The 26,743-nt window shown below is 57.2% G+C and overlaps 1 protein-coding gene across 1 annotated transcript in view; it reads right to left on the bottom strand.

Annotated features, from left to right (window-relative positions):
• The window catches only part of LOC111153828 (DS cell adhesion molecule like 1), a 339,620-nt gene that overhangs the window by 71,306 nt on the left and 241,571 nt on the right, over positions 1 to 26,743 (bottom strand). Inside the window, exons 5-11 of the mRNA XM_022513083.1 lie at positions 24,812 to 25,090; positions 21,321 to 21,596; positions 18,818 to 19,114; positions 16,929 to 17,201; positions 7,430 to 7,708; positions 6,926 to 7,045; positions 5,862 to 6,038 (exon numbers count right to left, since the gene is read on the bottom strand). Of these exons, the coding sequence (XP_022368791.1) occupies positions 5,862 to 6,038; positions 6,926 to 7,045; positions 7,430 to 7,708; positions 16,929 to 17,201; positions 18,818 to 19,114; positions 21,321 to 21,596; positions 24,812 to 25,090 (1,701 nt within the window). The remainder of the gene's footprint in view (positions 1 to 5,861; positions 6,039 to 6,925; positions 7,046 to 7,429; positions 7,709 to 16,928; positions 17,202 to 18,817; positions 19,115 to 21,320; positions 21,597 to 24,811; positions 25,091 to 26,743) is intronic.

The following is a 26,743-nucleotide window of genomic DNA, read 5'->3' as shown; positions in this document are numbered from 1 at the left end:
TTCATTCCCTCCTCCCCTCCCTTGCTCCCTCCGGTACCCGAGACCGGGAGGCCAGGCTCCAGGCTTGCAGAGTCTCTAGGCTTGGCACAGACAGGGCTGGAGCTCCCTCCGCTGTCCTGAGGCTGGGCAAGGGAGGCTGATTGACGATCAGCCCTGGGGTGGGCACGCTAAGTACTGTGACCAAACTCCCCGGCTAGGGCATGGTCAGTGTCAGCCCCAGGCCCATACGACTCGGAGGCTAAGCATTGTCCGGCTTTGCTGCCTGCCACCTGGCTTTCCTTGCCCCCTTCCTGCCGATCCAACAGAGGAGCCATCCCACTCATCCCTCAGCCAGTTAGGGAGACTCATAAGGGCAGAGAAGAGCACTGAGGGGAGACCGTGGTGCCGTGTAGGACTGGACCAGATCTAGGGCTGGGGTCAGTCGGCCTGTTGTCCCCAGCAAGACAGGCCAGAGTGGTCAGAGACCGCTGCAGAGCTGGGTGCCAGAGGCAGGCATTCCCACAGAGGGCAGGGAAGACCAGCCCAGCCTTCAGGGAGCTCCAGTCTAGTAAGGAGACAGGCCCTACCACCAGGGACCACAGAGGAAAACCTTGGGCCAGCGGCTTGGTTTCCTTGTACCTGTTTCTTCTCATGTGCCTAGAGGGCCCTTATGAGTCTGTGTGTGCGCATCCCAACACACACGTCCAGGCCCCCTTCAGTCTAGGGGTCACGCTGGTGGTAGAGCCCCTCCTTGGGAGGACAGATTGGGGAAAAAAATTGCAGAAGATCCTAGAGGTCGGCTTGGGGCATTTGGGTAGGGAATCCCCTGGGCACCTGGAACGTGGTCTAGAAAGGGGTTTGTGAGCTCTGGGTAGCCATTTCCTTTGGCCATAGACCCCTTGCCCTGTGGGAGGGACAGGGGTTGATGAGGGCAGAAGAAGCCCTTTCGAGCAGGAACCCCAGTTACTAGGTACAAGGGAGGGGCTGCTCCTGTCTGAAAAGCAAGAATGCCCTTCGGGCGAATTTGAAATTGGGATCATCTTGGGTCATGGGACACACGGTTGTCTTTCCAAGGCTCTGTATCCTGCCCTCTGTACAGGTGACCTCGTCTACCCAGGCCCGGGACTTCCCTCCCTAGCATGGGCCCCTCCCCTCCTCCAGTCCCCACTTGGCTCCAGCCTCCTGCTTCTGCCTCCCAGTGACTCGGCTGGATGTGTGCTTGGAGAGGGCTCTTGGATCTGGCTTTAATTGGTCTGACATTTTGCTAAACAAACAAATCAAAACTCCAACCAAACAAAGAGCCCTTGTGGGTTTAATTGGCCATGGGTTCTGCCTTGGCCCAATCGCCGGAGCATTTACAAAGTGGAGGAGAGTCTGGGGGATATAACAGAACCTGTCTCATCAGGTAACTGGGGCACAAGAAGGCCTCTGAGTCCAGGGAGCCACCGCCATGGTGACGACATCAAAACACAGCCAGCCCCTCGCGCCCCAGACTAAGCAGCCTGGCTTTTCACCTGCCTCTCCGTAAAGCATTCTTTTTGAAGATGGTTTGTTTTCTTTTTCCCTGTGTGCCAGTTGGAGGAAGGATTGCTTTCTCCTCCTTTTGGTCATTATCTCTCTCTCTCTCTCTTTCATTTTCAAAGGGACATAAAAGGTAGCTGGTTGTGGTATTTTGTTAATTATATTTACTTTCAACCAAGTCCTGGGAGGAGGTCTGATGTCCTGAAAAGACCATGGACACTGCGAGAACCATAGATTGTTTGATCTGGAAAGGACCTTGGGATCAGTTAGTGGCCAGATTCTAGAACAGGACTCTTATTGTTCAGAGGCACACCCCAAGGCCCAGAGAAGGAAGGGGATAGCTCTCGGATAGGTGGCTGGTGAGTCACGGAGCTGGAACCAGCACCTTCTGACTCCGGGTCTTTGTACTTGTTACCAAACCTGGAGCCCACAGAGGGAAGTTCCAGTCTCAGCTGGGACTGGATCACCCACTGACCTTGATCCAGTGCCTTACCTTCTTGGGAAAGCACTTATTGCCTGCTGACCTCACAGGCCAGGCGTAGGAAAAGCTCTATAAGTTATTATGTGCTGGCCTGTGACAGTGGTAAGGCAGGGCCATAAGCTCAGGCGATCATGGGTTCAGCCCACACCAGTACTCTGGGGAGCAGAGAGCTGTGGGGGCCAGTCAGGCCTGGTCAGTTGCCTACAAGGGTCATTGGAATTCTGACTCCCACCAGACCCCTGAGCGCTTGGAACTCTGCTGCCTGATATCAAAAGTCAATGCTACCAAAAAAGAAAGGGCTTAGCTTCCAGAGCCCATAAGCACCTGACCTTTCATGTTCCCTGTCCGTCTCCCTTCAGTCTCCACCAGACACTGAAGCTCCCAGTTCGCCAGATGACCCTCGTGGACTGCCCTGCCTCCACGCCCTTGTTGTGCTTTTCCCTCCAGGATGGAATAACATCTGTCACCGTTGGTTCCTGCCAGATCCTCGTGTCCATTAATCCCCACTTAGAGACTATTGCTTTGTGGAGCTTTTTTGGACACTTCCTCATTCACCCCAAAGTCAAAATTGACTTTTCCTTCCCTGATTCTCTTTGTATCACCGTGTTTGTTGCCTTGTGAGGCACTTGTCATTTTGTCCATAATAGTTGTTTGGGGTAGATGTCTACCTCCTCCTCAAGATAATAAATTTCCTAAAAACAGCAACTCTGACTCATCACTAGATTTTCAGCCCCCCAAATGAACGATTACTAACGATTATTGCACATGTATTTGGTGCCACGTATCACGTTAATTGCTCTAAGCCCGTGTTTCATTTAATCCTTTCTGATGAGTAAAAAGTATTACTAGTCCCAAACTTATCGAGAAGGAAATTGGGGCTTGCAGAGATCACGGTCCAAGACTTCAAAGCTATCAAGTGGCAGAGCTGGGATTTGAACCCAGATCCGTCTGGTTCTAAAGTCCGTGCTCTTAGTCTTGGCATTCAGTCGGCCTATTGAGTGAGCACTCAATGAAGATCCACTGAATTATTATTGCAAACCATAGGGGCTAATGGTACAGACACTCCTCAAGGGAAAACAACCACAAATGTACACTTTGACACTTGGATGATTTTTTATGATGTGTGTCCCTTTCATGTTTACAGTTCCTTCCTTCTATCTGGCTACAGTAGGGATTAGGGCCAGTTTGCCTTCTGAGAGTTCACAAAAGGATGAGGTCTGACAGGGTGGCGCCATATTGGGTCAACATTTCCTTGAGTGTGCATCGACGCAAGCCTTGACATTGGCTCTGAGACCTTGGAATGGCAGTTCCTGTGGCCAAGTCTGCAGGTGGGTGAGGGGAGCGTTGTTGGTGGTGAGTGTTTGAGATGGATTAAGGGATGGCCAGGAATGGCGTGTCCCCAGCCATCTGATGGGTGATGCACGCGCCTGGGTCCTGAAGGTTCTTCCCTACCTTCCTGTGCCCTTTCCACTGAAGTCAGGGTGGGAAGATAGGAGAAGGCTGAGGGAATGAAGGAGGAAAGGGCAGAGCAGCACCGGGGAGGGGGGAGGACGAGCAAGGGGAGCAGCTGGGGGTCGGTAACCTAGAGCAATATGCCTGCGTAAACACATCAGGAGGCGGAGTGGAAGAAGATCCCAAAGCAAATCGGGAGCCTCTGTGCCCCATCCTGGTGCCCACTCCCACCCCCGTCCCATTGTCTTGGGAGCCTCTTCCGGCGGCTGGCTGCTGTGCAGCATGGTCCAGGCGGCTGCACAAGGGCCGGCAGACCCTCCAGCCCCAGAGAGAGGCTGTGCTGTGCTCAGCCCTTCCATTTCGGCTGCCCTCAGGCCTCCAATGCCCCGGCCCTGCTCCTCCCATCATGCTGTCATTCAGGGTGGTGCGGGGGAGCCCCTAGCATGGCCGGGCGGGTCACTGGGGAGCACGGGGCTGGTATGCAAGGGGGCGTTTGTGGCAGAGGTAGTGTGTCAGGGAAAGGCCATCTAAGGAGCGCACGCGTGTGAGGCGGTCGGAGAGAGCACAGCTGGAAGACAGCCCGTCGGCTGAGGGCGGTGGCAGCAGGGGAGAGGCTGTGTGAGGAGGTGTGGAGAGACACCGCGTCCCTGGCAGTGGGAGGGAGGTGCGGTGAGCGGGAAAATGTGACCCGAGGTGTCTGTGAGACGGAGCAGATGTGAGAAAGGCGTGTGTGCGTGTGTGCCTTGCTGTGGAAGGAAGCAAAGGAGAGTGACAAGGTGGCTGAAAATAGGACGAGGGCGAGGGGAGGAAGGAACGAGGTCCAGATTGTGCCCACAGGTAATGGGAGTGGTAAGAAGCTCCTCGGGAAGAGAGGGCCCGGCGTTGACATCGCCGTGTGTGTGTGTGTGTGTGTGTGTGTGTGATGCTGTGTGGCACACGCTTACAGGGCTGCCCTGAATTTACAAAATGGGCTTCCTCTGAGCATCTCGGGCTATCGCTCAACTGCCTGGGCCGAGCAGCACGGACACCGCTGGAAAAATGCGGGGCCTGAGAAGTGAGGTGACTTGCCCCAGGTCCCTCCAGGATGTCAGGGACGTCACACAGCCTGCCTCCTGGCTGCCGGGTCCCCCGTCCCCCACGTCCCCCCTCATCCCACACACCGGGGGCCACAAAGCCACAGCCACGCTTGTGTGGCGGAATCCCCTGGCTTTGAGAAGGAAGAGCAAAGAACAAACACGAAGATAAAAAAGACTAAAGTTCTGGGCTCATCCCCGCTGCTGACGGGGGCGGGAAGGATGGGATTCCAGGGACGGTTCTGCGAGGTGCCTGCTATCCCTCTTACCTCACGCAGGCAGAATTAGCGAAGTTCTCCCCGGCTGAGGGATGTAGATTGATTGCCTGGTTTTATTAAGGACAAAGTGCTTTTTGATAGTGTGAGGGAAGCGGCTCCCCAGGGCGGGGATTCCGGCGCCCGGAGCTCCCCACGCATCGATCGCTGGGGCTTCCCTGTCTGGTGCGGAGCTGAACACGGGCTTTGGCAAGCGATAAAGCAGCTCGGATTCTTCCAGGAGGGACCCCACACCGGGCACTGCCCTTGGCAGTCATTCCCACACCAACCCTGAAGGGACTGCCGGTACCAATAGCCAAACTGGTAAGTCTTTGATGGCTGACTGGATGCCAGTATCACACGGGCTGCTTTCCACATATTATCGCACTCACTCCTGATGCAGAACATAACGGGGGTGGTTCTCTACCAGGGAACTGAGGTATGTATGGCAAGGTCAAGCAAACTCATCAAGGTCACAACAATTACAACATGGCGCCTAGATTCCCACTTGGCTTTGGTTGGCTGTTAAAACACAGACTCTCACCACTGTCCCGCATGGCCCGTGGTCCATTTCCTGACACTGGGTCAGGTGGACACTGTTCCTCTGACACCATTCCCTGGGGGCCCATTATACGGACCCCAAGACTCTAAAGGGATAGTCTTATTTGGTAGGAATATCTGCATGGGATTCAACAGAATTCCGGGGTATTCTGGGCTTCTGAGGCCGTGAGGCCAGCTCTGTGTCTGGGGATTTAGAAGTCACAGACTGAGCACTGAGTGATGAGTCTCAGTGCTCTTTTGACTTTCCCCAAATATCTTCCCCTTCCCGTGATCAGTTCCTGTGTCCCTCAAGCAGTTTGGTGGGGAGGGTGGGCTGGAAATGAACTTCTAGCACAGGGAAGACGCTGGAGCCTAGACGATGGGTGACTCGGCCAAGGTCACGGGGGTCAGAGTCCCCCACGAGTGTCCCAAGTGCACCTCTGACCAGGAACCCTCCCTGCCTCCTGCTCACAGATGGAACAGTGGCTGCTGGGCAAGTGTGGAGATGGGCCCCAGCCTGTGGTCGGGGGACTAGGAGCGCCGCACACAGGTAGGACTCACTCTTGACGGTGAGGAACATGGACTTGCTGATGTCGGTGCCCACGCCGTTGCTGGCCTGGCAGAGGTAGTAGCCCATGTCCTCTTCCAGGACATGGCGGATCAGCAGCGAGCTGTTGGCCAGGATCTGGGTGCGGCCGGTGAGGGGGACCGGGTGGTACTGCTGCGGGCTCCCACTCCCTGGAAGGAGGCAGCTGTTAGGGGGCTGGGGCCCAGGCTAGCATACAAGTTGGGTCAGGTTGGAGTGCCCCAAGGGACGCCCTGACATCCTTCTCCTGCTGACTTAGGGCTATCTTGTAGCACTCCTAAAGTGCTCCTCTGGGTGATTGGAAGGCCTCACAGAGGTCTGGCCCTGCCCCAGCTCTCAGGTAAGGAGGTGGAGTTGGGGACCTCTGCTCAAAGCCCGCCCTGGCACTGAGCCTCAGGGTTGAGCTTGGAGACCAAGAGTTGTCTCAGGCCACTTGGCCACGGGCAAAGGCGAGATGGAGCCCTAAAATGGCAGCTGTCTGGTCTTGGACAGCCAGGTCTGGGAAAGAAACCAGCCATCTTCCAAGGGGGGCTTTGTGGTCTCCTCCCCATCCCCCCAGTGTCAGTGATGGGCACAGCCTATGACAAGATGTTGGCATGGGACTTGGTCAGATACCAAATGTATCCTTGGGATGATGTTAGGCTCGAAGAAGGACGGCAATCCCAGAATAGTTTGGTGAGGAGGAGGGGCCTAGGAGGTTCCGGGACCCCAAGCAGGTTGGGGAGGGCTGGGGAAAGCAGACATACACTGAGTTCTAGGGCTGGACGGAGGAGGGGAGAGGTCAATCTGTGGGGACTAGAGGAAATCTGGAGTCGGCATTCTAGCTGTCCCCAGTCTGCCGATCCCAGAGGGCAGCGGAGGACAATATCCAGAGTGAGTACAGCCTGGGATCCCCTGAAAGCTTAGAACCCAGGACTCCCACCTAGAGCTCCCACCCAGGGGTAGGAGTTGTGTGTGGGAAAACGGGCCCAAGCCCCATCAGCTTCCTTCTCCCCACTCCCTGACCGGGCTTGGAAATGCTGGCTGGCCAGGGGCTCACCCTTGGCATGCTTCCACATGACCTTGGGCGGGGGGTAGCCATCCACTGAGCAGTTGAGCACGCCAGCTTTGCCGTAGATGCCGTCCTGGTTGTTGGGCTGGACCACAAATCGCGGGGGCACTGTGGAAGAGGGACGGTTAGGGAGAAACCAGTCATCTGTCTCTAATGCTCTTCTGTGGTCTCTAACCTTCTCGTCTGTGCCAGCTCTGCCTGCACCATGGTCAAGTTCAGAAGAGGCAGCTCTGAAACTCAAGATGCTGAGGGCTCTTGCTGAGGACTGGGAGTCCCGCGTCCCAGCTCTCACCCTGCCAGTGGCTAACTGAACAGGGCTCTTTCCCTCTCAGGGCCTCTGGGTCTGGGCCTGGAAAGCAAGAGATTTGAACTTCTTGATCTTAGTTAAGGCCAGCTGTTTTTCAGCCTGTGATTCCAACCCCAAATCTAGAGACACTGCTGGCAGCCGACAGGGCTGGGCCCTCACTCCCCGGCCCCAGCCTCTCTGCTCACCACGCACGATGAGCTGGCGTTCCCGGCTCACGGTGGCCGCCGCGTTGCTGGCGATGCACGTGTAGTTGCCGTTGTGCTTGAGGGAGACGCTGGAGATCTGCAGGGAGCTCATGAATTCCTTGCTCTCGATGGTCACGCCCGAGCCTGAGATGATCACCTGTCCGTCCTTCCTCCAGGTGATGCGGATGGGCATGTCCCCCGAGGACACCACGCAGGGGATATAGAGCAGCTGGCCGATGGAGGCAGGTGGGAACTCAAAGGGCTGGATTAGAGGGGGCACTGGGAAGGCAAAGGGGGAGGCTGTCAGGACCCCTGTGTGCCCCAGCCTGGCCAGCAGCGACTGCCTCACGGCTTCACCTCCCAGCCCCTCCTGCCCCTGGGGCTGTAAGTAGAATTCCCCAGGGTGCCAGTGCCTTGTCCTATACCTGCAGAATCTCTTGGGGCTGCCCCTGGCCGTTCGCTCTCATCCCCTTGCCCGCCCAGGCCGGGGCGCACTGTCTCTGTGTAGGGCGTTGGTTGGCCTGCATTAATCCTGACCCTCAGACTTGTCCCTGTGATGACGCATGTGTTCCTGGATTCCCATCTGCCTGCGGATGCTGCTCGGTTTTTGCCCTCACTCCCCTGCTGCTCCTCAATGGCCCGGGGCCACCTTCTCATCCCAAGGATATATCAGCTCTCTGGGACCTGTGAACGACAGGGGTGCTGTGCCCCAGATGTCGGGCGTGGGGGACTGTGTGAGTGTGAAGGCGGGCACTGAGACTGTCCCCAGTTCTTGCCCCACAGCTGTGCCTCCGAAAGCCAGGATGCTGTCTGCTGGCTTCCTCCAGCAGAGCTCCCATCTCCCACCCCAGCCCTGCCCATGGTCTTCATGTGCTAGCACCCTGAATCCCTCCCCAATAACATGATGTAGCTTAACCGTTTCCAATTCACAGATGAGAACATTGAGGCTCAGAATGGAGAAGTCACTTGCCCTCGGTCATCTAGCTCCTAAGAAGTGACAGAGGGAATTGAGACCTGGTGTCCCTGTTCTCAGGGTCCATGCTCTCTCCCTGTGCTGCCCGGTGCCTCTCCAAGAAACTCCAGACACGCCCCGCCCAACGACTCTTTCGTCTCATCGGTGAGCCCCCTCTCGTGGCAGGGAGGAGCAGAGAGGGAGCCCTGTCCTTCGTGAGACAACCAGTTTGCCACTCATCCGGCTGAGCAGGATCTGCACAGCCTCCCTCCCCGCCCAGAGATCCAGCCCACCCCACAGCCCACATCTTCGCCCCTGGGGGGTCTGTCTGGAGCCTGAGCCTCTGTGAGAGGGATCCTCCTTTTTCAGCTCTGGCTAGGGCATCAGCCATTATCTTCATGATAACTCAATTAGGCCACAGCGACTTCCCCAGCAAGTGGGGGGAGAAGAGAGAGAAGGAGACAGACAATTAGCTTAACAAGGATGAGCACCCAGTAGATGAGATCTCCTTTCTGCAGTCAAATAATTAAATTACAAGGCTGTCCACAGTCCTCTGGCCTTCTCCCCGGCTCCAGCACCCCGCCCCCTGGGAAGCCTGCCGCTTTCCACCCCAGGCCTACCCACAGTGACCACCAGCAGGGCTGAGCCCTGGGGGGAGAGGATGGTGGCATCCTAGGCATGCCCAAGGCCCTCCCTACACCCCAAGGCCCTCCCTGCACCCCAAGGCCTTCAGGCTCAGCAGGGAGCTTCCCCAGCAGAGTGGTGGGGGGTGGGCATAGAATCACCCTTAGCAGCCCTTTGGCTCCCTTGGAAAGTTCTTGATCAAGAGCCTAGGTCCAGAGGAAGTGACATTTAGGAGGGACGGGATGAGAGCCATACCCTTCAGCAGGGTGTTTAACGGACCTTCCCAGTGTCCTCTGCCACCTTACTCTCCATCCTGCCACAGGGGCTCCATCAGTGTGCCGTGACCACCCCCTGCTCCAAGTCTTAGCCCGTGCCTCGGCGAGCACAGCTGGACCCTTGTCCCTCTTATTCCCATCATGCGTGCTCCCCCCAGGGCCCAGATCTAGGTCCACTGGGGCTCTAGCCATTGTCTGGATCTCCCCCTCCCAATCTCTGGCTGCCTATTGCCTGGGTTAGGGTTTGCCCCAGTATTCTGGGTGGTTGGCTGGGTCTTGGGGATCTCCAAATGAGATTTCCCCAGAAATCTGGAAAGCTCCTGACTCTAGTAATGGCCAGATTTCCCAGAGGTCCCTCTGTTGGGCTCTGCCATTTCCCTCCCTGGGGCCTGTTTGGGTGCCTAGATCAGACCAAGACTTCTGGCCTCCTTGGATGTTTTGAGGGAACTGTTGCAAAGACCCAGGTCTGCCTCTAGTTTGTTTCTCTAGGCCAAACAGAACCAGGCCTGGTCCAGTTCTCCTTCCCACAGAGGCCGGAAGCTAGAGCCCATAGGCCTCCGGGGAAATGCCTCCTCATCCTCTCAGAGCCTCTGCAGTACTACGTCTTCTGTGAGGCCTGCCCTTGTCCCACAGCACCTGTGCCCACCTTCATCATGGCACCTGTCACAGGGCAGGAGGGTGGCGGTTTGCACTCCTGCCTTCCGTGGGGGGTCTGGGAGCTTCTCTAGGGCAGTAACTAAGATTGACTTCCCTGGCCAGTGGCAAGAGTCCAATAAATGCCTGGCGGGTGAGTGATGAATGAATGAATGAATGAACACATGCTCAGATATGATTTCCTGGGTTGATCTTAGAAGTTGAATTGTCAGGTGGGCCAGGGTAGAGAGAGCACAGGATGGGGGTCCATCCAGAAGAAGAGGGGGGTTCCTATGCCATTCCTGAAGATGCTATATTGATGCTATCAAGGGAGCTTATCCCTTGGTTCTTCCTGAGGGTCAGGCCCTTGCTCCCATGGCCCCAGAAGCAGCTCCTAGGCACACTTGAACATGACCAAGGGGAAACTCAAAGCAATGACGGGGTGCAGAGGAGGATATGTAGGCAAAGCTAGTTCTGGGAGGTTCTATCAAGGAGGAGAGGGCCGAGGGGCTGTCAAGGCTGAAGGACCAGCTCCGGGGATGAGGGGTCTCGCGCTGTATTTCCTCTGTGAACAGAGCAAGTGGCGAGCAAAAGACTGAAATCAGGCAAGGAGACTTAGCTCATCCAATGGGAAGACTGTCTCTCTTAGTAAGAAGGGATTTGGATAATGGAACAAGTTACCAAGGCAGGTTAATTCATTAATTAACTAATTCATCTAATATTTATGAAATGCCTAGTCTGTGAAGGCATTATTATGCTCTGTGTGGGCTGGAGAAAGTAGAAACATGCTTAAAATACAGATAGAACCCCCAGGAGCTCATCCTCTGCTAGGGAAGGCAAGATATTTCCCTCAATGATTATTGGGCAGGCACCACCTGAGTAGACAGATGCTGAACTCAGAGCCTCGAGACGTCTCACTCATCTGGCTGGGTGACCGCGGCCTCACGGAGGAGGTGGCATTTGGGCAGAGAGCTAAAGGACACAATGTACACAGGGTGGGGGAGGGGGAAAGGCTGAGCCATGATGCAGAGGCCAACCAGGGGTTATCACTCCCTTCTGGCCTTCGGGAATAACGTGGATGGCTACTGCGATGCCCTTGGAGACGGTAGCCGACCAGTACCCATCCGGGGGGCTAGACATTCACCGGGGCTGGCCAGAGCTCTCAGGAGCACAATTGTCCTGTGGGAGGCAGACAACCAGACAACACACCAGAGATCCAGGGCAGGCTCCCGGCCCCCTCTACCCTTTGCCCCTGCTGTAGGCCGACGAGGCAAGGAGGTATCCCCTTAGGAACCCTTTGGTGGGAGTGTTAGGGGCCAGAGCTGCTCATGGAATTTCTTGGCTCCAGGCTTCTGCTCAGATACTTCCATAACTGCAGGTACAGCAGGAGGGAGAAGAAAGTCCAGGGGTTCTGGTTCCTTCACAGGTTCCCTGACTAGCAGAGGAGCCCCATGAGCCAGAGGCTCTGAGAAACAGGGTGTGGGGGCTCTGGGATGGGTGTGTGGGCAGCGGCCCCGATGTGGGGCTGCTTTCGGACCTGTGAGTCAGGGATGTCTTCCCCAACGCTCAGAGGTAGACGTGAGCTAACTGAACATGTGTGTGTCCATTTCTGCCTCTGGGAAAGTGATCCTCAGTAGTGGGGCGGGGGGGGGGTGTCCAGTTCTGATGACCTCTATCGCAGTGATGAGCAGGGACCTCCGAGGGTCGACTGCACAAAGGCCCCCCCACCTGCCCCTGAGTCCCAGCATTCCTCCAACCCCCAGCCTGAATGTGAGGGGGCATGCTCTGGCCACAGTCGTCTTTGGGGAGAGGGCAACTCCGTGCTGAGGGAGATGGGGTTGGAGCAAGGTGCTACCGTGGTGAGGAGGCCAGAGGACAGAGTGGCTGGGGACGTACAGTGGTTGTGGCCGTCTAGGAGGTGCCCGGCCACCATAAAGCCTTTACGGCCCCCTGCTTGGGAGCGTTGCGCAGACGACGGTGTGCCAACGGCCAGCCCAGACCATAAACACTTTATGGTGTCGCTCATTGTCTTTGAGACTGAGCCTTCTTATTTACTGCGCCTGCTTAGCGGAGAGAGGGCACTGGGGGGAGTCGGCGTGTTTGCCTGTGCAGCACGGAGGTGGGGAGACAGCCGTGCCCAGGAGCTGGGTTCTGGCCTCTGTCTTCTGTGCAAGTGAGCGGAGGCAGGCTACCTCCCATCAACCACCCTGCCTCCGCCCTGAGCCTCCATTTCCTCATCTGAAAAACAGAGGAGTTGGACCAAGTAATCTCTAAAGCCTCTACTATTTTAGGAATAATAATAATAACTTCCTTTTTTTTTTTTTTTTTTTTTAACACAACCCTCTCTTTCTCAGGAAGGCCTCCCTTGGCCACCCTATTTAAAATCGCAAAACCACTCCCAACTCTTCTTGACACTCTCATCCCAGCTCCTTCTTTGACATGGGGTTTCTTTTATATATTTTATGCATTATCCATTTGCCCCCCCGCCCCAGAATGGAAGCTTCCAGGGACAGGGATTTTTGTCTGTCGTGAGTGTGTCTGCATTTGTCAGTTGGTGTCCAGAACATTGAGGGTACGCAGTAAATTCCCTGAATCGGTAGACACTGCCTCCACACCATCGTCCCCACCGTCACCGCCACCAGTCACCCTCTTGAGCCCTGACTGTCCACTGAGGTGGCTGCTTGCTCGTGTGTGCCAGGACCCCTCTGCTGGGGAATAAGGCCACTGGCAGGAGCTTTCCTGGTGCCCCCCTCTCCCAGGGACCACCGGGCTCTCTGCATCTACGAACCCGTTGTATTCCCTCCCTGTGGGTTCCAGACCTCCACCTCTGCGGATAGCAGGCATTTGGCCCAGGGACTGGCTTTTTCCCAAACCCCAACCTAGGATCACAGAAACCCCCAACCCACTCACTGGGGTGGAAGGGGCCCTCCTCCAAAGGCTCCGGGCGCAGGGCAGGCACTGGTTTGGGCTGCCAGGGAAGACGGAGTGTGGGTGTGGAGTATGGGCACTGGGGAAGGAGCGGATGTGTGTGTCCTCTTCCGTTTGTGCTCCACAGGGGCGTGGCAGCCCTGCCCACCCCCGGCCTTACAGAGCATGGCGGCAAGCCCCTCTTGTCCTCATTTTGGCTCCAGAGGCCCAGAGAGACTCAGATGTGGGGATGGAGATGTTCTCTCCCTGAGCTGAAGCCAAGGGGCCCCAGTCGCAGCCTGCCTTCTTAGTTAATTAAACATTCAGCCCGCGTGCCCAGAGATGCTTTTCTGCTACATTATTTTTCAGCTACGGGGGGCCCTAAAGACATCGAATCTAGGTTGGAGCTATGTGCCCGCCTCTTAGCATCCTGCCAGGGATGTCTCTAGATGCCCGGAGAGGAGCACTTGCCTTCCCGACAGCACTGCTCTCCCCTGCCAGTTGGCATCACATGCCCCAAGGCCCAAGGGGCCCACAAAGCATGCCCACCCTCTCCCGGCAGCCCTCCCACCTTGCTGGGCCGCACCAGCTCACCAGGGCAATATTTCATCTGGTGCCACTCGCAGCCCCCTTTTGTGTCTCAGGAATGGTGTCTTATGGGAGGGTAGGGACAGAGCCAATATTCGTGCACAACTGCCGACATGCGCGTGCGCGCGCGTGCGTGTGTGTGCAACAGCGGACAGGTTAGTGTGTATATATTTGTTGCATGGACATGCATATCATACGAACCAATGAGCATATGTACGCATCCGCGCACACAAAGGGCTCTGCACATGTGTGTGTGTGCGTGTCGGGTGTGTTCTGCTCTTAGCTCAGTGTCTGAAAAATTCATCAGGAGACCAGCAGTCCCAGAAGGAATGGGGTCAGCAGTGGTTTTTCCAGCTCCTTGGAGCAGCATGGGTTTCTGCTGCTTCCTGCCCGCAAGCCCACGGCCCCCCAGAGAGATGCAGGGTGGGAGGGACTTCTAACCGATCCTCCGTGTCCAGTGCCCTGTCCCACATCCACCTTGCCTTTTGCTATACCCTGGCTCTCTGCTCCGGTCCCCTGAGTGGGACGTATGTCCCAGCCAGGTGATGGGAGTGGGCTCAGCAGCGCTGCCCCTGGACCCGGCCTGCCTCACCCAGAGTCAGGGCCCCGCTGCACACCCAGGGGCACCTCCTCCACCCTCCTCCTTGAGTAGCTCTTGGAACAGCACATCAGCTAATCAAGCAGCATGCTCATAATCAGCTCTGATGGGTTCTTCTGCAAAAGTGCATTCTAATGAGGTGGGGAGAGGCAGTCAGGGAGGGAGGGAAGACCTGAGCTTTCCGAGTGGAAGGGGCAGGGGGTCCCAGAGCCCCGCACACAAATGCCACTTCTCGGTCTGGAGAGAAAACAAGGGACCCCCGTCCTTCTAGGGCTGGATCTTCAGACCCTGAGGGCAGGGAAGAGAGAACGTGTGCACACATGCCCCATACCCTGTACACACGCATGGTGTTTGATGAACGCTGGGCTTTGTGCTGGGTGCGGGAGCCACGCGTGCCTGGTGCATGGGCTCTGCCCTCTAGATCTCTCCCTCTCTCTCTTACACACACACACACACACACACACACACACACACGCACTCCCCCTTTCCTCTTGTCGCTCAGCACAATCACAACAGGCCCAGAGAGTCGCTGAGACGGAATGCATCAGATTCAATTCATTAGGACTGATCGCTCCCTGAATGGGGTTGAATAATTGATGAGCAGGAGCGGCTTTCTGGATGTTCTGCATACTCCGAGGCTCGCCGGAGCCCTGTTATTTATTTATTTTTTTTAAGCCAACAAACCCGGCCAAATGCTCACTGGTGTGGGCTGGCAGAAGGGAGTGGAGCAAAGGTTAGATGTTTTAATATGTGATGTTTACAATGTAAACTCTCGGTCCACTGCTTGTAAGGGAAATGGATACGGGCAGGCCTCGATGCTGGGAGGGGGGTAGGCAGGCTCTGCTATTTCCACCACCAGCAAGCGGGGGAGGTGGCCTGGGGCTTGTGAGTCTCCTGCCCAGGGCTCCGGGCAGGACAGAGGTGGGACAGGCCTCAGCTAAGGAGGGGGTCAGGGTGCCCCTCAGCCTAACTAGGGGGTAGCGGCGGGAGGCAGGGAGGCTGACGCCCTAGGGTCTCATGTCCCCTGCTCTGGCTTGAAATGGCCACGGCCCCACAGTTTTGGGGCCAAAGTGAGGCCTCCCAGCAAGCCAGTACCACCCAGACTGCTGTCTCAGCTTCAGCTCGGGAAACACTCACTGGCTGGCGCTGTGACAGGTGATGGGTGCCCAAGGGCGCCTGTGACATGTGGGGCAAGGGAGGGAAGTGCTGACCCCACCTTTTGCTGCTACTTTTCAGTCTCTTGACCGTCCACCAGACACTTCACCTGCTCGTGCCATTACCACCCCACGCTCAAAAGGGCCACAGCCCAATGTGGTGTCTACCTTCCCCGATTCTTCCTTCTCCCAGACTTCCCTCTTTCTGTCCACGAATCTGCTCTTGGATCTTGATTCAGGGGCCTGGGACCCACTGGGGCCTTCCCCTGTGCCAGGGCCCCTTCACAGGCCTGGACCCCTGCCCCCACTGTTTCTTCCTGCCTGTGGCCCCCCCCCAGGTCCCAGGCCAGCTTTCCTCTCCTGGTGCATGTTGTCCCCAGGGTCCCTTCCTTCCTGCTCTGGGGTGACCTCACACAGGAGCCCAGGCGACAGGGGCTCTCAGCCTTCTCAGGGTCTCTCAGCCTTCTCAGGGTCTCTGTTTCCCTTCCTGACTCTCAGGGGGTCCCCGAGGCCTCTTTCTTTCTGAGGTGGAGTGTGGAGAGTGGTTCCTCCTCCCAACCCTCCCTTCCCCCAGCTCTGGGTTAGAGCCCGGGGCCTGGAGGTAGACAGGTCCGGGACACATTCTGCTTCCAGGTGACAATTACCTGACTTTTTTGTGCCTCTGCCTTTTCCGCCTTGGAAACTGGGAAGAAAATGGTACCTGCTTGAGATAAGGGGGCAGTGCTGGGGTTCAATGAAACTGAGCATATGGAGTGCCAAGTCACAGTGACTGGTGCCTGGTGGGCCCACCACAGTGGTATTGGGCTCTTTATGACAATGGCTACAGTCTGGTGCTGGAGACCAGCACGGTGGCTGGAGACCACAGCCCTCCTTCCTCCTTCGCAGGGCCCCAGGCTGGCATCTCCATGCTCCCAGAGCCTCAGGCTTTCCCAGTGCTTGAACCCCCTCGGATCCTTGCCCACTGGGGCCATTGGTGACCTCCCATCCCAGCTTTCCTTGACCACTCCTCAGCCAGGCCTGGCAGGCATCTCCTTCCCTATCCTGTCCCAGAGAAGCCAGGCCACACTCCACTCACTCACTGCCCGGCAGTTCCAGGAACATATTTGGATGGAGCGTGGCACACCTGCGTAGCCCCAGGACCGAGGGGACAGCTGTCATTGCGTACACATGCACGGAGTCCCTTAGTTCTGCTCATTCGTTCATTTAATCCGCAGGCATGTAGTGAATGGCTCCTAGGCACCAGGCACCGTGCTAAGTACCTCTGCCCAAAACACATGCCTGTCCCAGGCGAGTGTGAAGGGCCTGGGCCGAGGTTTTGTCAGGCTGTCCTCTGTAGGCCTCAAAAAGCATGAGCAGGTAGAGGGGAGTCAGAGCCCCAGAACAGGCTCCCTCCACCCAGCCTCCTGCTGCTCCTGCCTCTTGCCCCATCTTGGTGGCCTCTGGTGGGCCCCCCGCTGACGTGCTGCGGCTCCCTCCTGACTGATACACCCGCCATCGCGGACCCGGGCCTCTGGCCCAGAAAGTGACCTTTGCGCCTCACATGCCTCTCATGCCTCCCGGGTCAGTGCCATGTTGTTCTGCGGCCCACAGAGGGAACCTTCTTTGTCCCGCTGCAATCTTCCCCTCTCCTTGCCCCTTTTCTCCCGAACACCCGCTCAGGACTCTCTCTTCCTCGGCCTGCCACTCCTTCAGGCCAGGCTGCTGCTGCCCGAGCCATCGGCGGGTGGCGGGGAGCCCCGGGTGGGCTCTGGGTCCGGGCGGGGCCTACCTTTGACAGCCACGTGGACACTCTGGCTGATGGACAGCTGGGGTTGGATGAGGACGCTGCACAGGTACTCCCCCTCGTCCATGCCCTTCTGCACGTCGGTCAGCTTCAGCGTCCCGTTCTCGAACACCACCTGGCGGTGGTTGTCGGGCAGCAGCAGGGCGTCCTTGTACCACTTGATGGAGTAGTAGGGGTAGCCGATGACCCTGCAGTTGACGAGGGTGTCCCGCCCGGCGATGGCCGTGATGTTTCTCATCGCCCGGATGCTGGGGGGGCCTGGGTGGGAGTCAGGAGGAAGGAGGAGCAGAGGAGGGACAAGCGGTTCGGTTAGCCAGGGACAGCCGGGAGCTGCCCTGTGACTCTCTTCTCCGTTACTTGGCTCTGAAACTCTCGCGGGATGGAAATTCAGTGGGGTAGGGGGCGGGGTGGGGGAGAAGGAAGACTTCATTGCAAGGGTAAAGGCAGAGGCTGAAGCTAGGGGCACCCACGGTCTCTCCAGGACTCTGTTACTAGCTTCAAACAGCTGCAAACAGACATGGTCCGTGCATGCCTGGGGCAGGGATCTGTCCCCCTAATGGGACGGGGTATGTGAGCCAACTGAAGCCTCACGAGAAGTGACTGGGATTTGGGAGGGTGAGTTCTCATTTACAAGGGGATTAAGATTGGGGGTTACAATGGTGATGTGGAGATTTTGTTTTTTTCATTTAACTTGTGCATCATGGTCTTGTACCAAAAAGGATCTCGTATACATTAAATATTTAAAAGGCAGTAGGAAGGTCGTGACTGGATGAGCTGATGGTTTTCTTCTAAACAGGTAAGTGGGTTTTGTGGGTCCCTGAGAAGGGGCCCTAAGAGGGGGACTCTGGTCACCCTGGCTGCGGGGAGGGGGTGTCCTCAGCTGGGTGGCTGGGCAGGTGGCGATGTGGGAGTGGTCAGGGAACCAGGCAGGGATCGGGAGTGGGCATAGGAAACCCCAGGCTTCAGGTTCCCCACCCAGCAGATGAGGGGACACACGAGGGGATCCCAGGACCCTGGAACTCTGACCCTTCCAATTCAAAAGCAGGGAGGGAGGTAAATGGGAGGCCATTTTTCTCACGTGGGGCTGGAGCCCTGGCTCCATGGCAGCCACCAGGGCCCTTCCCCCCTCCTCCTCTGCCCTTGGGTCAGGGGTCGCTGGAGGGGCCAGGTGAGGACCAGTGGCACCCGACAGGGCTGCTAAGAGCTTCAGAGAAGGGTCTCCTCACGGGGGTGACTTGGAGAGCTGAGATCTGGGGATGATCACCTGAGGACTGCTTCCCCCACTGCTGGGGGGGTGTCTGCTTTGGGACGCCCCCACCCAGCCCAAGCCTCCCACTCTTGCTGGCTTGGGCCTTGGGAGGGAGGAAATCAGGGGGAAGGCTGTGACTCGGCTCCTGGCTGCTTACATCTCCTGGAGTATTTGGGGGATGGCTCAGTGGGAGGACACTGGGAGCACCGCTTTGATGGATACCCCCATCCAAGGTCAAGTCTGGCCCCACTGCCCCTTCCCTGTCCTTGTCCTCACAAGGCCCTGGTGGGGCTGGTGGTTGCTAGTGGGGTGCTGAGTGTACCTGGGGCCAGAGAGATCTGATGGGGAGGAATGGGGGTGGGGACAGGTCAGACTGGGAGAGGAGAAGGGACAGGGGAGGGGATGGGGACGCAGAGGAGGGCCAACTGTAGCAGACACGCACACACGAGAAAGGATGACGGGTGTGTGGAGGGCAGGGAAAAGGGGAGAAAGAGAGGAAAGAGACCGCTACTAAAAGCAAAATGACAGTTAATCATAAGTACTAATCACCACAAGAATAATGGGAACCACAGAGATGGCAAAGGAACTCAAAAGCCTATTCTGATATTTAAATGTAGACAGGCACCTCTTACGTTTATTCGCGCCTGGTATTCAGCACTGCCCACCGAGTTCCGCGCCGCGCACCGGTACACGCCGCCGTCACGGATCTGGGGGCCCGTGACGTTCATGTGGCTGACGGTGGTGCCGTCCGACATGGTGTACTGGTTGGTGCGGTGGCTCCCGTCCCGCACGATGGGCTCGTCGTCCAGGGCCCAGGTGACGGTGGGGGGCGGGGCGCCCTTGGCCGCGCACATCAGCGAGAACTGCTCCCCAGGGTTGACCACCTTCTCGCTGAAGGATGAGACGATGCGGGGCGTGCCGTCTGCCGGGAGCGAGGAGTCCCCATCAGGGTCACCGAGCCACGGAGTGACGGCCGCCCGGCCAGGCCACCCCACCCCGTGAGGTACCCATTTCTCCTGCACAGATTTCCAACCCCTGGATTTGAATCCTCCCACAGCCCCTTGTGAGCTCTGTGTCTTTGGGCAAGTTACCTAACTTCTCTGAGTCTCCCCATTTCTCAACTCTGGAGGGTAGAGATATCGGGGGGAGTGAATATACCCTCTTCATACTGATGCTGTGAGGACGAAAGGGATTAGTGCATTAAAGATGCTTCATATAATGCTTTGCAAGTGATTGCTTAATGTCAGCTCTGGCCCACTTTGCCCTTCCGCCTTTCTCCTCCCTGCATTAGGAAAGCCAGAGGACTCAAGATCCCCGCGTGGAACCAGGACCTGGCACGGCTGACCTGCGGAATTGGATTCCAGCGCTCGCTCCTGCGCGTGGGTTGGGGGTGCTAGAGCCCTGTCAGCCAAGCCTCAAGTTTAAGGCTTAGTGGCTGCCCAGAGGCATGGGTGTGCGTGTGGCCAGAGCTTAAGTGTCGGCTGACCCAATAACCCCAGACAGGACAATTAATCCCACTGCTCCAGCTTCCTCGATGGCAGAGGGAGCATGAAATTACTGAGCCTGGCCAGCCTGTCACACAGGGTTGTTGTAAAGTTAAAGTATGTGTTGTGCACTTGAAAACTAAGGCAAACACTTAAAAAAAAAAAAAAAAAAAAGGCCAATGTAACATGGCTCTCCACATCCCCCACCAAGTTTCACACCCAAATGCTGATGTTAATCCAGTCTGCCAGCCCCTAACCCCGTTTCTGCAGGAGACTCTTACCTAAAACCATGGGGAGAACCTGGTGCCTGGCAGAGCCTGGGACCGCCCACTAGGGTCACAGCTTTTGGCCCCTCCTCTGCTTCCTTCCTTGAACCCTCCTTTCTGGCTGTTCCTCCCTCCCTCCTTTTTGCCCTTCCTGCCATCCTCATTTCCCATATTCCTGCCCCGAACTGGCCATCAGTGGGCTGTCCTCTCGGAGAGAAATTGTGCTGTGTGGGGAGTCGGTCAGACAGGAAGTCCCCAGAGAGGTCAGGCTCCCATTTTGAACTAGTCTGTTCCTAGCTGGTGGGAAGAAGATCTGGGAAGAAGTTCTGGCTGGACAAGAGGAGGCAGGGCCTGAAGGAGGGGCAGTTCACTGTGCACTGTACTTAGGGTGAGGGATAAGGGGATGCCCACTACCACGTCCCATCTCCCAAGGAATGAGGACCCACAGGCCGTGATGGGTAGACCCATGTGGGATCCCAATAACCTGTAGGACTTGCCTGGGTTTGGTGTCTTTGTTATAATGGGGAAAAATCCTTGGAAGCAATAGGATTGTGGGGTTTTTGTTTTGTTTTGGTAGCAACAAAGGAGCTGGGGGACCACTAAATTTGTTGGTAGGGATAGGGCCTTTGTCAATCCTCACTGTATTCTCATGCAAGTAAGAAAAAGGGGACTCCTCTGTGTGGTCACAACCTGGTGCCAGGGCCCATGGCTTGGCAAGGGGGATTCAAGCTGGATTCCAGTCCTTACTCTTGGTCCTGCCTTGTAGGCACTTTGTGCAGTGAACAACCTGAACAACCGTACACAGATGTGCTGGGTGAGGAGCCCCGGGTGGCAGCAGCTTTAAAAGGAGAAGGAAGCATGTGGAAATCCAGCTCTGTAGTAAGAAACAGAGCCTGCTGCAAAGAGACCTTAGGGCAAAGATTTGAAAGTCTGTGGGCCTGGCGGGAAGGGTTGAGAATGGGGAGAGAGGGACAGCCAGAAAGAGAGGGCTCAGGGAAGAAAGCAGAGGTGGGGCTCAAGGCAGTGATTCCTGGTGGGCAGTCCTAGGGCCCCTGTGAGATTGAAAGCCTCTGGCATCTGAAAGAAGACCCCTTTTGTAGTGAGGTCCTAGTAATTTCGGAGGGCAGAGGCAATATAGCACGGTGGTTAAGAGACCTGAGTTCCGATCCCAACTCTGACCTTCGGCCAAGCTGTGTGACTTTGGGCAAGTGACCAAGCCTCAGTTTCCCCAACTGCAAAATAGGGAACATGAAGCAAAAGCATCTCCCCACAGGGCCCATGGAAGGACTAAGACAGGCAGGTGCCTGGACCAGGGCCTGCTCTCAGGACGGGAGGGAGGGAGCCTGAACCCACCCGGGTGCTGGCCACCCCAGCTCACCCTCCAGCACAATGATGGCGAAGTCCTGCGCGGTCTGGGCCTTGCGGGTGGCAAAGCACTGGTAGGCCCCGGAGTGGCTCTTCTGGGCCGAGGTGATGAGCAGAGTCTCGTTGCTGAGCCCGCGGATGGAGACGGCCTCGTCGGGCAGCACCAGCTCAGTGTTGCGGTACCAGCGGATGGTGAATTCCGGGGAGCCCAGCAGGGCACAGGAGAGGATGACCGTGCTGCCGATCCCGGTCTTCAGCTTCTTTGGTGTCAGGGTCACGTGAAGGGGGTCTGGGCCAGGCCAGCAGGGGAGGAGAGAGGAGAAAGGCAGCGGGGAGGAAAACAAAAGAAAACGGCTTTTACTGCGGAGCAGTGTGGCTGGGGTTGGGCTGCGGGGAGGCCCTGGTTCTGTCCCCAGACTCCTTGTGAGAGGGGCTGGGACTAGTGAATTCCCTCTCTAGACCTCAGTTTACTCATCTGTCAAATGGCAGGGTCAGGGCAGGCCATCCCTCTGCACCTCTTGTTATGACGGCTTGCACTTTCTGGACACGTGGCCCTTGCCCTGTGGGGCTAGGGAGCTCCTTTCAGCTCAGAAGAGGACAGGAGCTTGGCTGGCTCATCATCTTCCCCAGAAATCAGGGAGGCACCCTTGGCCCTGCCACCTGTCTCTCATATCTGTAGAGATAACCAGCTGCCATCTTCTGTCACTCTGACCACCTTATTTTCCCCCCCGGGGACTCTGCTCTCCATCCCGGACCCAGGAAGTAACATCCTCCCCCCTCCCGGCCTCCCTCCTTCAGTTCTCCATGCCATAGCTGGCCGCTGCCCTGCTTAGGACTTCCATGATGCCCAAGAACTCGGTGTGGCATTCAAGGCCATCAAGGCCCCTAGGGACCTGCCTCTGCTTCTCAGCCCTACAGTCTCAGGGCAGCAGCGTTCCGTCTGTGCTTGCTGCACACCCGGGGCCACTTCTTGCCCCAGAGCCTCCCCTAAGAGTGCTCTTTTTCCTCTTTGCCTAATGCCTATCCATCCTTCACACTGAGCTCAAGGACACCTTGTCCAGGAAGCCTTCCTGGATACCACTCCCTTACCAGGCTGGGTTAGGACCTCTCTTCTGGGCCTCTCTCGGTATCACTGTCCCCACACTACGCACATGGGCTTTTAATCACTCCTCTGTGTCTGTCTCTGCACCTGGCTGTGAGCACTTGAGAGCAGGGCAGTGTCTCTCACCTGGATGTCTACTGCTGCCCCAGCCTTGTTTATCACTGCTGGGAGGGCTGGCCACCTCTCTGCCCCGAACTCCATGGGCTTGGGGTTCTCTAGAGGAGGCTGAGGCCTGCAGGGGACTAGGACCCCAGTGAGGTCACCTGGAGGAGGGGGCAGGGCAGCCTGGGTGGGCTGGGCACAGTCAAAGCACACAGGAGTCTGCTCCTGCCAGGCTCTCCCGCTCTCTCCCAGAGGCCCTGCCCAGGAAATGTCAGTGTATGATGAGTCAGGTGGCATCCCGCTTGTCCCAGTCACCATCCAGGGCTCCCAGGGCTCGGCCAGCTACCTGCTCTCACCTTGCTGCCCCGCACGACTTGGTGACAAGATGGATTGGAGGCTCGGTGGCAGAATGGGGTGTGTGCGTGTGAAAAGACTGCTTTCCTCTGGACACCTGGCAGAGCGGGGCTGGCAGAGAGAATGGAAGGTCCAGAAAAGCTGTGCCACCTGCCCTTGAACGTGGTTGTCCAGCCAAACCCAGTGTTGGGGGGGGATGTGGAGCAGAGGGTGGGCGGGGAATCAGGTGTACGGCAGCGGGGGTGTGCGCGCGGCTGTGGGTCTGTGTGCATGTGCCTGGATGTGAGCACGCGAAGGTGGAGGAAGTGTGTATCTGTGAATGTGTATGGGCACCATACGTGTGTGCATGTGTATATGGAGAAGTGGGCATGTGACCTTTCGACACCTCTGCCTGTGTGGGTGCGTGTGTGTGTGTGTGTGCACGCGCGCGTGTGTGCATGCCTATCTGCTTGCCTGTATGTACTGAGACAGGGGCTATGAACACCACATCACCCAGAGTCAGGTTTGCTAATGTTCTAAGGGTTCAGGGGTGTGCCACCCTCCTGACCTGAGCCCTGAGGCAGCGTGCATGCATGCGTGCATGTGTGTGTGAGTGTGAGATGAGAGTGTGTATGTAATGCGTGTGCACTGGGACGGGGGTAGAGGGGAAGGCCTATCCGACTAAGCAGTTTTGGACAGTACTGGGGCACAGAGGGGGACATCAGCGCTGGTCCTTCCACGCTCCTGCCCTGCCAGCTGGGGCTCATTAGGCTGCGAGGAGCCCCCGGTCCCCAGCTCTCTCAACACTCTCACCTAAGCATCTGTATCCTGGGCTGTCAACCCAGTGGGTTTCCTGGGGCTCTTTCTGCTCTTCCAGCCTCACACGTGTTCCCACAGGGAGGACTTCTTCCCAGCACCGCAGATAAATGTACCCTGACTGTTAAGATGCCCTCGACCACAGGGAGGAGACCAGGCTCACATCTGGGCTGGGGCAGGGGAACAAGACCCTAGGCCCAGGAGGCCAGCTAAGCAGGGAGAACATTGAGGGTCTGCAGACCTATAGCTCTATGCTCTTGAGAGAGGGAGAGGAGAGGGGAGGAGGGCTTCTCTGGTCAGTCGGCATGGTGGAGGGAACTTCTGTGCCGCAGGGTGGATCACCGCTGGACAGCCTCCTCCCACCATCCAGGTTCAGGGACCCTCACGATACCCTTTGATATCACATTCAATGGGGCCTCAGGCTATGCAGCTGCTTGGTGGGATGGGATTCCCTAGGGGTCTCCAAATCCCAGCCCCACTGTGGTCAGAGCCTGACCTCAGCCCAGGGGCTCAGCAGCAGCACGGTCTGTGAACCCCCCTGCCCCGCCCCAAGGGCTTGCTGGACCCTTGGGGGTCTAGGGCTCCGGGATTGGGAGGAACAGCCAGGACAGGCTGATACCCTGCCTACAGATCCTGGAAAGCCCTCTTCGTCATTTATTCCCGAGTCTGATCTGATTCATCAGTGTCCCCATCAAATATTGCGAAATATTCTGAGAGTCGTGTCTGATGGGCTACAGTATGTCCTCTCTACTGGGTTAACACCAGCACCGTTTCCTTTAGGGCACTCACCCTCCCTCTCAACAAGCCAGGAAGCCCCGTGAGCTTGTCACCATCACTGTCACGTTCATGGTCCCTTCTGACCCTTCTGACCTCAGGAAGGCCCGGGGTCATTCTCCCATTTTATAGAAGAGGACACTGAGGTGGTGACCACGGTTATGTGATTTGCCCAAAGTCGGTTCTTATCTGATAATGCCAGAACCAAGGAACAGATCCTCTGACTTCAAACCCAGAGCATTTCCTGCGATGTCCTGCTGCCTTCCCCAGTCAGGGGGTTCTCCCCTGGGGCTGGCCAGAGGCAGGTGCCACCGCTCCCTGTCATACCGCGGTGCTCTCAAAGGTTCCTAGGCCTGACTAAGGGGTTCCCCACTCACCGATGACCGTGAGGGTGCCTGTAGCCTCTGCAGAGCCGAAGGTGTTGGTGACCTCACAAATATAGGTGCCGCTGTCCTCCGTCCGCAGGTCACTGATGGTGAGCCCTGTGATGCGCTTGGTCCAGCGGCTGTCAGCCGGGAGGGGCCGGCCGTCCTTGAGCCAGCGGATGGCAGGCACGGGGTAGCCGGAGGCCGTGCAGGGCAGCTCCACGGTGTGGCCCGCCCACACTTCCTGGGAGTGGAAGCCGTCCAGGATGGTGGGGATCGACTCGGCAGGGTCTGGAAGGCAGAGAGCATCAGTGGCCCTGGCCAGCCCGAGCAGGATGAAGCAGGTGCAGGGGTGAGGGGGGGGGGGGGCAGAGAGGCAAGCACCAGAATAGGCACCTTCTGCCCACCAGTACCCAGCATGAACAACGCCCCATGTGGGATGGCTTGTGGTGTCTCCTGGGCCCCAGACTCTGGCACAAACTCTCCTACTCAGGCCAGATAGAGGCCCTGAGAGCCATGACTGAGAAGCAGGGGCTTGGGGGAGGTGGGAAGAGGATAGTGTGGGCAGAAAGACAGACAGACAGATGTAACAAGGGAGACAGAGAGAGGCGCCGAGAGAGAGAGAGAGAGAGTGTGTAAGAGCTCCCTTCATAGACATGGTGCCTGGAGCCTGGCCCAGACTTGGGAGAAGGGACACCCTGTGACACAAGAGTCATGACTTTTCAAATCTGCGATTCTGGTAAGCCTTGGTCTGGGCCTCAGATTGGCCTGGGGGTGCCTCTCAGGGTTGGAGGAACCAGCTTCCCTGTCCTGTCTCCTCCCATCTGTGATCCTAGCCAACTCAGAAAGGGCCATGCTTTTCCATCTGTGCCCAGAAGGATTCAGAAGTTAAGCCTTCTGCAAACCACACCTACCATCCTGAATAATTCTCCATTTTACACTCTCAAGCAAGAGAGAGCCGTGACTGCAGGCCCCATGGCTCTGACCTGTGGCTGTCCCAGGCCCCTGGCTGGTGGGATTCTGTGAGTGTATCTCCTGTGCCTACACAGAGCAGGCCTATGGCTGCTGAACCCCTGACCTCTGGGGGAGGCCGACTGGGGGCTCCTGGACTCGTAGAGCTGGCTTAGGGGTCTTGGCGGCCACAGACAGAGGAGGGTCAGAGACCAGAGAGGTGCAGTGACCCGTCCAGGATCACACTACAGAGCCGAGATCATAAATCAGGTCTCACCCACCCTTGTTCAGTAAATTTTGCCATCTAATACTGAGGTCAGCTCAACAATGAATGGTGGGAGCGGCAGGCATCCCCTCCGGATCCTCCTTGACTAATGGCAAATGTCTCCTGTCCTCAGCTCATCTCCCTCAGAGAAGGGTTGGGTGGGGAATTCTTGGGTGGTGGTGGGGGAAAGACTTTGTAGAAGACTCTACTCCCTTCCCACCTTCCATGGCTCTGCAGAAGGAGGTTGGGCTGAGAATCAGGAGAGCCAGGTGCGGGTCCGCCCCGGCCATGGGGAAACCGTGTGACCTTGGGCGAGTCTCATCCTGGCTCAGAGCCTGAGGGTCACACGCAGGGGCTGGGGTCCTGGCGCTGCCTCCGAGTCTCGTGAGGCTGTTGTAGGCAACAAGGCAAGACGCGTGTCCGAGAGCTTGACTGAGCGAAATCTCCGTGCAGCTCTGCCCCCGCCCTCCCTCCCCAGCCGCTTCCATGGCCTCTTCCCCACGCAACCCTGTGGGGATGGTCGGGATAAACAAACTCAGTGCCAGGAAAGAATTACTCAATGTGACACTTAATTGATGCAAAATACACAAATTCCATGGCACACCGCAGAATTTACAAGCGGAGGGGCCGACGGGGCGGTGGAAGAAGGGGCGGGGGGAGGGAATTAATCACCGAGTCTCAGGCGTGAAATTAAATTCTAAGGGAAAGAAGCCTCTTTCATTACTCCG

This window comes from Enhydra lutris, unplaced genomic scaffold (assembly GCF_002288905.1).
Source record: "Enhydra lutris kenyoni isolate GAN:26980312 unplaced genomic scaffold, ASM228890v2 scaffoldscaffold34, whole genome shotgun sequence".
Classification (NCBI taxonomy): Eukaryota; Metazoa; Chordata; class Mammalia; order Carnivora; family Mustelidae; genus Enhydra; species Enhydra lutris.
The sequence above is the reverse complement of the archived record's forward strand: the minus strand, read 5'-3'. Positions and strand labels throughout refer to the sequence as shown.